This window comes from Passer montanus, unplaced genomic scaffold (assembly GCF_014805655.1).
Source record: "Passer montanus isolate IOZ18808 unplaced genomic scaffold, ASM1480565v1 scaffold2, whole genome shotgun sequence".
NCBI lineage: Eukaryota > Metazoa > Chordata > Aves > Passeriformes > Passeridae > Passer > Passer montanus.
Window position 1 is genome coordinate 4,159,994 of NW_024366591.1, and position 12,512 is coordinate 4,172,505.

At 41.6% G+C, this 12,512-nt stretch overlaps 1 protein-coding gene across 10 annotated transcripts in view; it reads right to left on the reverse strand.

Annotated features, from left to right (window-relative positions):
- Window positions 1–923: 923 nt before the first annotated feature.
- Window positions 924–12,512, reverse strand: part of PTPN5 (protein tyrosine phosphatase non-receptor type 5) — a 78,116-nt gene continuing 66,527 nt past the window's right edge. For all 10 annotated transcript variants that reach the window (XM_039707658.1, XM_039707655.1, XM_039707656.1 and 7 more), the window contains 3 exons: window positions 9,216–9,376; window positions 6,458–6,571; window positions 924–2,779 (listed from right to left, as the gene is read on the reverse strand). In XM_039707658.1, coding sequence (XP_039563592.1) covers window positions 2,686–2,779; window positions 6,458–6,571; window positions 9,216–9,376 — 369 coding nt within the window. In that variant the 3' untranslated portion in view covers window positions 924–2,685. The remainder of the gene's footprint in view (window positions 2,780–6,457; window positions 6,572–9,215; window positions 9,377–12,512) is intronic.

A 12,512-nucleotide genomic window follows, 5' to 3' on the forward strand; every position in this document is an offset into this window, starting at 1 on the left:
GCAGCAGCCCCACTCATCTCAAGTGCTTGCACACGGCCAGAGCTCCTTTGTGCTAATCTTAAGCACTTAAGACTACCTTTGCTGCCAGAAGAGATCAGAAAAGCTGATAAAAGGTCCTTCAGATCTCAAATTCTATTTTTAAAAAAGTAAAGAAAAAAAGAGACAGAAATATGTTAATTATGATAAGGCCAGAGAGTAAATAGGAGGATTAGCTCCACATCTGTTAGACAAAATAACACTTTAAGAGGCATTTGAATATTTTGATCCTGACCAAGTGATATTGCTCTTGCCTGGTATGAGGCAGCAGCAGTGCAGCCCTCATCACCAGAGCACGCAACGAGACTGACATGTGCTTTGTAGCAGTGAATTGATGCCAAACAACCTGATTTTATTAACAGCCACACTCTCAGGACATTCCACCTGTGTAGAATAGGAGTGGACAGCAGGCCAGATTTCCTTCAATGTCGTAAATCATTCACATTTACTCAAGTGAGTGAAGCACTGCCAGCTAACACCTGCTGAGGATCTGTGCAAGGACCTCAAGGTCAGTATCTTAGAGCCCTTTTTACCTTGCTTGCCATAAAGTTATTCTCTAGAAAATCTCCTTGTGCAGGAGGCAATTTATATGTTGAACTTACCTCCTAGATGCACACTGCCCTCCAACCAACAAGCACTCTTTAGCAGATGCATGGGAAGCTAATGACAGAGCAAGTAGTTTTATTCACTGAGTCAGTTTTGACATGGAAGGGCACTGAAAAGCTGAAAAATATTTATAGGGAGTTCCACTTTCAGTATTAACCAGAATATCAGTGGTTATTTTGTTATTTTTAAGGAGTGCTTAGATGGAATAGTGTTACACCTTCAAAGAAGTTGGTAGCACAGAGAATATAGCTATCAAGATTTACATAAAAATAACAGTCATGTTATGCTCAAAAGCTTAAGTTTATTGCTCTCTTTAAAGACTATCACCAGTATTTTAAAAAAGAATGCCAGTTCTTTCTGCTAGCTTCTCACTGAAGGAAATATTTTAAATACAGCAATAAAATTAAGTGGTTTAAAGATAACACGTTTTGCCACACATTCATGCAAACCCTGCAGACAGGATTTTTACAGGTTCATGGATACAGAATAAACACAAAGATGTGTACTGAAATATTGGGAAACTTTTTCCCCACAGTGATGAAGTTGTAGATGTAACATTTCAGGCCTTACCCTGCACCTGCTGACGTCAATGGCAAAACATCAGTGGGAGCAGGATCAGCCCTTATTGTTCTGAGAGCTGCTTTACCTTCTCCTGATTAGGAAGTGCAGTAAATTCTCAGAATCTTCTGCACTAATCGAAACAGTGGGTTTTGGTTATTGTTAGAAATAAAGAGAAGCAAATATATTTTTAGTAGGTCATCAGAGCTCCTATTCACAATACACTCATTCTTCATATTAAGGATCCTGCGTACCTCCATTTCTCTCTGCTCAGTGAAGCACTAAAACGTGTGCTCACCTCTAAGTATTGAACACAAACTACAATCTTCCCAGCCTGATTGAAGTCTAAACCAAAAAGCACAGGCAGCAGTCTTTATTATTGGAAAGGAAACACTGTTGCCTGGATCAGTGGTTAGAATGGGCTAATTATTGTCTAAATTTGGTTTGAGGGCAAATTTTTCACAAAGCAGCCAACAAGTTCACATTGATTTTTTTTTTTAAGTTGCCTTTAGGATTTGCATTAATTTTAATAGGCACTGGACACATGGTTACCCTCAAAACTTTGAAACAAGTATAAATTCATAGAATAAAAGTGATTTTATTATTAGATTTTTAATAAAGATGAACTAAAAAAATTCCTCACCTGATTTTGAATCTCAGATTTCAGGAGAAATTCTCTTCTACGTAAAAATAGAAACTATTTGCAGAAATACAATCTGTTTGCCAGATGACTAAGATGCCCAAATATTGACAAAGAAAAGGTAAAGCACAAAGAATTTATGCTCAGATTAATGTCTACTGAGATTGACCCCACTGTGATGATACTGGGGTACACTGCTGGTAAGAATTCGAGGCAAGAATTTGACTCATGTCATTGAAATCTTGTTTCCCCCCTAGTTCAGATAACACTGGTAGTGGACTGCTTTAGAAAAAATAAACAAGCAAACATGATGTGTGAAACATCATTTCAATGCAAATCTACTTGAGTCTTTCAATGCAGAGGCTCAGAAGGTTTACGATACACACAGTATTCGGTAATTTTATATGTAAAAACAATCAGAAAGAGGCAAAAATTTACTTTCAAGCTTAGTCAACATACGGCACATTTCAGCATGACAATTCAAAAAGTTTCACACTGTATTTGGATATATTAGCAATGACCTTTTAAAAAAGAACAAACTGAAGACAGTGGATTTTTTTCTGTTTTTTTCCTTGCTTTTGTAACAAATGAAGCTACTATAATTATTTACAGTATAAATAAGCCTTTTTTGGTGAAGATTATGTCCTGTCACATATGTTTAAGACAAGGTGTACCTCAGCTCTTTAATGTCAATGCAAACAAGAGCATAAAAGCAATATCAAAGTAAAATAATATCTTTCCAGCTAAGACAGCCAGGTTACCATGTGTCTCTTATCAGATCTGAAATATATCTGAGCGCAGTCAAAAGTTCTCCTGGCTTTAGCCTTTAGGAATATCATGAACACTTATTCTTCTGCTGCTCTAGAAAGCTGCTTTCCGTACAAGCTCATGACATGATGCACAAATTGATACTGTTCACAAGTCTGGATCATTCCTCCCCTGAAAGGCAAGAAGAAAAGGGGAGGGAAACAGCAGTCTTATTACTTGCAAACAGGTAAGGAAATAGCACAGCTAACATGAAGCTTGTGTTCCACACCAAAGGTCTATTCCAAAGCTTTCTGAAATGAATGAGAAGTGCCCTTTGATTGCAACCAGCTTTAAGCCTGACCTCCAGCTCCATTTTGCAAGTCTACTGAGCAAGGAACAGAAGGTAGTGAGAACAGGAATGGGCTTTACCTTCATTTATTTTCCTTGGCAGAGGCTCTCCTCCAGGAAAGCATCACCATCATTTATCTTATCTTACCTGAGCACCTGTAGTCTAAGAACCCTTCTGTGAAAAGTAATTCCCACCCCAAAGCCCTACAGAGATAGATGGGAGCAGGGAATAAAGAGGGGAAGCAGATTATCCAAGACTGTACAGCTGCACTAGGGACCAAATTTGGGATCAAAGAAGGCCAGGCCAGGTCAAGCCACACCAGCCCAGACAACTGATGCCATTTTCCCATTCTGCAATGAGGATTCTTTCCTCTGTGCCACTCCACACCGAGCTTTTGGCAAGTTAGCCACAAAACTAGGGATGGCCATCAGGATTTTGGAGCACGCAGTGTTACAAATCTGAGTTGTCCTTTCTAAAGTAACTGACTGCTATGCACACCCTGATAGCAAAATATTCCTCAGCACAGTAACCTGTTTTGGTTCAGCTAATTTTTTAGCTTTTAATGTTCTCTTTAAAACTGAAAACCTGAAAGGAAATGCAAGCAGGAGTAAAGTAGTTTATTTTTCATGTGTCATTAGCCTGTGTATTTCTGCAAGTAGCATATTAACCAACATATAAGCACTACAGGGAGAGACAGAATTAGAGACAATTAGGATGAAGCTGTTAATTTTAAGCAGATTCTACTAACACTTGAAATTTTGCTAAGAGTACCATTGAAAGTGATATGATCTCCTGACAATCCATTATGAAAACAATTGAAACTTATATGTGAAGCTCAAAGAAAATGTACACAGAATTATGCCAGCACTGGTGCACGGATGCTGGCAGTGCCATGCCAAAAGGAGGCTGAAATGACAAGGGGAGCTGAGGAACATGGGAACCCACAGGTGACTGGAGCCAACCAGACTGTGTCAGTCTGAGAAGAGCATATGTGGTGCATTCCCTTAGAAACCTCACCAGAGGACAGGAATGAAAAATTGCTTCCTCTAAGCCAAATGGGTAGCAGACTGCTAGCACTCTCCTTGGGGACAGCCCTTTTCTATGTGGTCCAACTTAACCATTATGGGTCACACAGCAGCCATACCAGTAAGACAGATAAGCAGGAAAGACAACCTTGTCCTTCAGCCCCTTGCACTTATTTTGTTAAGCAGCTGCTTGAAATAACACTTAACAATGAGCAGGGAAGGGCAGGGACCTATTCTCTAACCTCTCATTATCTAACAAAGGTGAGAAACACACACCATGTTTCTAAAAAAATTAATTTCCTAGCTGAGCATCTCCTCCCCATCTGCTCTCCTTAATACAAGCTCACAGTTGATTTGTTTCTGAGTCCCTCTGTGCTCTACACAGCACTGAAATATATCTCTGTCAGACTGTAACACACAAGGAACATTAGTAATATCTGACAATTTCTCCCCACGAAGTTCCATAAACAGTGGGGTTGCACCCTGAAGTTGTAGCAGCAGAAGCACCAGGGTGTCCACTGAGATTCAAACCACAGGAAATTATTTTCCTTTTTATCCAGTTTCCTGCTATGTGGTGGCTTCCTCCCTTGCCACACACATGCACACCATGACATGTGCTTGCTGTCCAGGCTTTGGCACAGAATTATGTTTTCACCCCTATTTTCCACAGAAACCTTTGAAATCTGAGTTGCATTGTGGGCAATGACAGCAAATGTCTCTCAGCACTGTGGGAAGGATGCAGAAATGATTACTTCCTCTCCTTAGTCATACTAGGTTATTTTAGGACCATCTGTTGGCCACTAATGCAAAGCCCAGTGCACAGAACTTTTCCAAGGGATTCGTGAGGGAATGAAGGGAAAAACCGCTCTGTTCTCTCTCATGGCTACATGGCAACCTCAAAGGCAGTTCTCAGGGCTAATGCCAACCTTTCTATTTCTGTGCAAAGCAGGGAGGTGCATTCCTTCAGACATCTACTCTGGCCTGCATTCAGCCTTCTTTCCCTAAGTCCCGGGTGACTCCTTACCAGCCTAGACAGTAATCATCAGGCAAGAGGAGGAGACACAGTCTTCCCCTCTTATAGCTGCTCGTTGAGACACTGTCTCAACCTCTCATGCTGCTTTTGAAGTCTCCTGGAGATTTTGGGAGGAGTTAGTGAAAATGAGAGTGGGTGGCAGCATGACTTCCAAGAGACTACAAGCCCTATTTTTCAGCCCTTGAAGAAATCATGCTTTTCTGTAGGAAGGATGGTGATCTTCTTTCCATCTTGAGTATTTTACCCCATGACATTTAAATGGCTTTTATCTACTCCATCCCACTCCTGAGAGCTACATGGCAGCTACAGAGGCTCCTGCAGTCTTCCTTTTCCCTATGGTGTCCTTTAAGTATGATTTTCCTTCTTCAGAGTCCTACAGTGACTGCCAGTTCCCCTCTCCCTTCAAAGCTAGAATTTGCACTTGGTCTGCTGTATCACACACATTTGTAAGCAGGCGCCCTCCGTCTTCATTTGTGTGGCATTTTCCCTGTGTAACATTAGTCACAGAGACAAGATATTTCACATCCAGACAGATATTTAACTGGACCATGGATAATCAGCACTCACTATTCATAATCTGGTTTTCTTTTTCTCAAGAAGCCTTCCCTTGTCTGGCTAGATTCCACTGAAACAGCCAAATCTCTAAGCCCCTGCAGGTCCCTGTCTATCAGAGCCTCAGCAGGGCAGCAAGCATTTCATTTTTTGCCTCCCACTGAGCATAATTTCTTCTCTGAAATAAAGTTCAGCGTGGGGTTGAGGTTCTTTTTTTTCCCTCAGAAAAATCTTTGGTATGTTTTTCGTGACATCTCTTCCCCCGACTACATTTATCATTATCATTAGAGAGAGCACTGAGACATGTTTTGATGGCACTTGAAACCAGTGGGAGAGGAAAAATAACATCTCTGGTACAAAATTCAAGTCTGTTTACTTAATAATCAAACTCAAGGTGGTGTGTTAAGAAATGCTTAACTGGAAACCATTGAATTTGTGGAGATTTTCACAGCTCCTTTCATATGTCTGCAAACACTCCAGGTTGTGCACTCTCCTTCCCCAGGCAACGTCTCTCCCACCATGGCCCACAGCTCCAGTATATGAGATAAATTTTCATTACTCCTTCTGGGAGAAAAGTGATGATATGTGGCTCTGAACTGAAGTACAGCAGATCTTTGAGCCTTTGCTTCTGTGTGAACACATGGGGCCAACTCCCCAGCTGGTAAAAGGTCGCCCCTTGCTTTATGGAGATGGACAGCTGTGCAGACTTTGATGCCAGCCGTGAACCTAAACCAGCTCCAGGGCTGTTCAGCAAGGTTTACTGCTCAGGCAAAGATTAAAAGTCAGAGGAATGTTCTTTCCTGGCCTCCACTTCGGTTTGTTCTTCTCCTCTTACATTCTTCTCCTTAAATAAGGGGAACTATTACCATTTTTGCTTTTTATTCTTCTGGAAAGGAAGCAGGCTTTCTTACCTGTCTAACCGTAACTGGCAGGCTGTTCGCAAAATGTCAACTATGCCCTCGTTCCTCAGCTGTTTACAGCAGACACTTGTGGCAATAAAGCAACCAGTCCTCCCGATGCCTGCACTAAGGAAGGGAAGAGCAGAGAGAGGCAGTGGAGATGTCAGAAGGATTTTGGAACTTTTCTGTCCAGCAATTGCCACTAAAGCAGCACAGACCCCACCATACCTTTTGTCCCTCTGACCTTTGCCAGCTGGGTGCTTCCAGATGGAAAGCTGTAACTAGGAAAAGATACCAGCTTTGCTGGATGACATGATTAAGTGTGAGCTACTCACAGCAGAAGGGTGAACATTGCAGATACAGTGCTAAAAATGAACTACTGGAGACTCATTGAACCAATATGTTGTTGAACCTCTCACTGAACCATTGAAAAAAAGCTTCTGCATTTCTTAGTAAGATTTGGTTGGACAGCAAGCCTTGCTTTGAAGGCAAACTTTGCTTTGAAATTATCAATTTTAACAGCTTCTTTGAAGCTATTTTCATTCACAGCTAGAGCGAAAAAAAACCCAACTCTTGCTTAAATAATTAGAGCTAACAGTGGTATAGTAAGTGTGATGCCATTTTCTGATCAGACCTGAAATCTAGTAATTTGAATTAGAGCAGAATACAACAAATTCACTATCAAAAAAAGTTCTTAAAATTTTCCTGAACTCTTTTGTATCTGACCAGAACTGAATTTATTTTCAAAGGCAGAGTGCTACAGAAGCTGTGAATTCTTCTCATTACCTAACAAACTGCCAGCAAATGCTGGAAGCCCTTCTTATGCATGAAATAATTAAGTGAACATACTCAGGAATAATTACTTGACACAACTACAGGAAATCCTGCTTTCATTTACATTGTGAGAAAATCGTAATGCAAGACCGCTGGCAAGAAACATTCAAGCAACATTGGAGTTCATGGTTCACAGCTGCCCACAAATCCTTCATCTTCCACTTGACCATAACCAAACAGACCACAGCACACAGCTCCTGATACTGTTTACTGTCCAGTCACCTCAGTGTTTTACAAAGGGAGGGAACAACACCCATTTTTAGATAAAGACCTGCAGGACAAGCTGCAGGTCTCTCAGTGGCTGAGACAGCATTGGGTGGCACATTATCCATACAGAACACATCATAATCCTATCTCCTTGTCTCTTAGTATTTTTTCAAATAAAAATGTTCCATTTCTCCCCAGACTGTTACAGTGTCACGGGGATGACAAAATACAAGAGGACAGAACAAATATGCAAAGCAAGAGTGAGATGGTAACCAGCAGCAGATACCATATAGTTCTTCAAGGAGCTCCGAGAGAGTCACAAATTTCCATGGACAAAGAGGACCTCCTTACAAACCATTTCTTATTTTCATCTGAACTCACCTAAATTTTTCCAACCTCTGTTTTAAAACACAGGCAGAAAAACTGGACATGTGGTATCACACGAGCATTTTAATAGTGATTACTCCACATTAGCTTACAGTCGGATCTGTGATGACACCAGGCTACCAACCATTTCTGCCAAGAGACTCTATAAAAACATTCTCATTGTATAATACCCATTTACTGTGGATTTTGGAGAGCAACCATCTGCTGTTTCCTAGAAAACATTATGCAAAATTAAGCAATATTCCATACAAAAATAAATTTGGCAAAATGTATGTTATTGAAATGATGGAAGATTATCCTGGCAAGATAAACTGCATCTCTTATCAGGCTTTCTGCTATTTACCTGGAACAACCGTTTTGAGAACAGACTGTAGTTTTCAAATAATCACATTTAACCTTCCTAAACACTGGCAAAACAGGGCTTCCTTTTAGACCTCTGGAACTTCTCCAATTTTCCAAGAACTCTAATTCATCTATACTAAACTTTGATGGTTTAGAGTGCGTGAACCAACTTTTTTAAACCACTCTTGGGTGAAAATCAACTAGCATATCTGATTTAATAGCGGTTGCTGATGCTTAACACACTCCCTAGATAGCAGTGCCAAAGAACATAGTTCATCATGTCTACAAATGATAAGTACATCATCCCACTTCTTTCTGAGGACAGAGGAGAAGTATCTATCTTCATCTATTTTTATTCTGCTCTGATTGATAATTACAATTTTTTCATCAGGCATCAAACTGCTGTAAAGATTGTGCTCCTTCCATATAAGAAATTCTCATCTTTGCCAGGGATTCTTACTAATACTTCAGTTTTACCATCAACTGCATACATTTCCTGACTATTAATTAGTACTTGCTGTAACAGGCTTTGTCACTCTTTCATTTATGTGTTATATTTAAATTATTGTCTTTGGCCTAATAATGATTTATTTTTAAAAAAGCAAAGAAGGAACCTACAAAACAGGGGGTTTGATGCTTAAAATTTAATACTATTATATGTCTGCTTGCATGGGTTTTCCTACTCAATTTCACTTAACATATGTTAATCTCTGCTAACCAACCTTTCAAAGATAATTAAAGGCATGTATTACTGGTAAGGCAAATGAAATGAAATTATTCTTACAAGTAACTGAGCCACTGCCAGCTTTTATGTTCAACTCAGCCTGTATCTGAACACTTGGTATAGAAAATAATTGTCATTAAAGCTTTGGAGTTCCAAGCACATTTCAGAAGCAATTGGGCAAGATTTCACACGTGTGACTGATGGCCCGTGTGGCAACCTGCACTGCGTCACTGTATGCGAAGAAGCCCTTGGAATTCAGACACAACATTTATTTACCTGCAGTGAACAATCATTGGGGCATTCTTCTCCTCTGAGCTCTGCATGGCCTCTTCCACTTCCAGTACTAGCTGTAGCAGAGGAGGGGCCTGGTCTGGTGTCTTCTGGTCTGGCCAAGACGTATACCAGTAATGTTTCAGGTTTCTGACTTCTTCTCCTTTCTGCAATCCAGTTAAGACAAACACCACAACAGTTTTACAAGAACTTCTCATTGTAAAATTGATGCTGAAACATGGCCTTCCCTTTAAGACTGAGAAGATTAAATCAATCTGCTGGAAACACAAGATGGCTGGGCACACACAGTCCAGAGATTGCTGCAGAGCACTGATGAGATCTTTTTGACACAGACGGTGGAGGAGCCAACAAGGAGAGGTGACCTTGCGTTAAGTACATGGTTGGGCACCTGAAGGCTGGGGGCAGCCTTGGCTGCAGTGACCAAGAAATGGTGAAGGATCCTACATGGAAGGAGCAAGGGCAGTAAGTAGGATTATAAGTCTGAACTTTGGAAGACATAACTTTGATTCCTTCAAGGACTTAATTTCAGGAATCCCTTGAGTTAAGGCTCTAGAAGACAGTGAATCCAAGACAACTTGTAAATATTCAAGCATCACTTCCTCCAAGCTCAATTCAGTGCATGCCTCTGGGTAAGAAATCATGCAAAGAGGGCAGGAGCCATGCATGGATAATTATGAAGCTTCTGGCAAAAAAAAAAACCAAACAAACAAAAAACAACCAAAAAACCCAAACCCCAAAACAAACAAACAAACAAACTCCAAGCAAAACCCAAAAATCTACAAGAAGGAAATTTATGGAATATGGAAAAAGGGACATGGCACTTGGGAGGAATGTTGTCAAAGTATGCAGAGATGTGACAAGAAAGGTTAAGGCCCACTTGGAATTAAATCTGGCAAGGGATGTCAAGGACAACAAGAAGGGTTTCTTCAGTTGCATCAGTTCAAAAGGAAGAGCAGGTAAAATGTAGCCCCACTGCTGAATGAGGTGGGAGCCCTGGTGGTGGAGGATACAGAGAAGGCAGAGTTACTGAATGCCTTCTTTTTTTCACTCTTCATTGCCAGTGCTGGCCAGCAGGAATCCCAGACCTTGAGGACAAGAAATTCTGGAGAAAAAGACAACTTTTCTTTGGTTGATAAACACTGGGTTAGAAGGCATTTAGGTAAACCTGAAACCCACAGATCCATGGGCCCCAATGGGATCTATCCATGAGTGCTGAGGGAGCAGGCAGATGATACTGCTGAGTAACATCTGCTGATCATCTTGGAAAGATCATGGAGAAAAGGGAAGGTGCCTGAAGACTGAAGAAAAACCAATGCCACTCCAGTCTTCAAAAAGATGGCAAGAGGGAGGACCCAGGGGGCTACACATCAGTCAGCCTCAGTTCCATCCCTAAAATGGCAATTGAATAGTTCACCCTGCATATCACCTCTAAATATGTAGAAGAAAAGAAGGTTATTTGGAGTATTCAACATGGATTTTCCAAGGGGAATTCATGCTTGACCAGTCTGAAAGGTTCCTGTGACCGCATGACTGGCTGGGTGGATGATGGGAGAGCAGGAATATTGTCTATCTTGACTTCAGCAGAGCTTTTGACCCTGTCTCCTCTAACCTCCTCATGAGGTAAGCTCAGAAAACATAGGTTAGATGAGAGGACAGTGAGATGTATTGAAAACTGGCTGAATGGGTTCAGAGGGCTGTGATCTGCAGCAAAGAGCCCACTTGAAGGCCCATAGCCTGTGGCCTTCCCCTGAGACCAGTACTGGGTTCAGCACTGTTCAGTTTACTCATCAATGACCTGGATGAAGGGGCAAAGAGTACCCACAGCACTTTTCTTAATGATGATACAAAACTAGGAGGAGTGGCTGACACACCAGAAAGCTGTGCTGCTGTTCCTTGAGACCTGGGCAGGCTGGAGACCTGGACAGAGAGGAACTGATGAAGTCCAACACGGGCAAGCACAGGGTCCTACACGTGGAGAAGAATAACCCCAAGCACCAGTACAGTGTGGGGGCTGACCAGCTGGAAAGCAGCCTTGTGGAGAAGGACCTGGTGGACAATGAACTGCCCACGAGCCAGCAGTGCCCTTGTGGCCAAGGAGGCCAAAGGTATTCCGTGGTGCATAAAGAAAAGCAGTGCTGTCAGGTTGTGAGTGGTGATCCTGCCTCTCTACTCAGCTCTAGAGAGGGGGCACTTGACTCACCTGGAGTGCTGTGTCCAGTTCAGGACTCCCCACCCTCAAGAGAGACAAGGCACTACTGGAGAGGGTCCAGTGGAGGGCCCATGAAGATGATTAGGACACTGGAACACCTCACTTAGAGGGAGATGGTGGGCCTGTTTAGCTTGGAGGAAACAACTGAGAGGGCACCATATCAAAATCTGTAAGTATCTGAAGGGAGGGTGTCAAGAGGATAGGTCAAGGCTCTTTTCAGTAGTGCTTGGCTACAGGACAAGGGCAAGGGCCACAAACTGAAACACAGAAAATGAACGTATTCAGTTCCATCTGAATACAAGGAGAAATTTTTTGAGGGTGACAGAGCACTGAAACAGTTGTCCAGAGAGTTTGTGGAATCTTTTTCTCTGGAATATTCAAGACTCACCTGGACACAAGCACATGCAACCTGCTTTAAGGGAACTTGTAGCAGGCAGGTTGGACCAGATTATTTCCAGTGGTCCCTTCCAACCCCAACCATTATGTGAATGCTAAATGGAACAGAAATCCAAATGGGAAGCCACATAACACAAAAATCTGGACTTCAAATATCATGACTGCACTTCGGTAAACTGGTTTTTTTTTTTTTTTTTACAAGGGAAAAAAAAAAAAAAATTCCTCCCCCCACAAAGTATTCTGCTCTTTTAGTGCCAAGAGCTGTGTGCAAAACACTCCAGGCAGTCTGTTCCCTCTTGACAGATTCATTCAGCAAAGCCAGAGCTGTGCTTGTGACATAATTGCTTTCATAATGTATTTGACAGACAGAGAGCCAGGAGCCATATCTCTGTCTCTGATAGCTAGATAAATAGATGAGGGAGAGAGATGGGAGCTTATTTTTCTATCTCTTCTGACAGACCGACTTATATTGGTCTCCTGTCAATTCTACTTTTCTCTTAGACATGGTGAGAAATTCTGAGGCAGTATGGAAGGTGGGAATTGTATCTAGCTGCAGTCCAGGTCTTTTTGAGAGACACAAATTCTGATTCTCTGTCTCAGCATGGTTATGAATATAGCAAATGTGCTGTTTCCTTTTTGGAGTGCCAAGTAGCACTGTGAGCTTCTGATTTTGTATG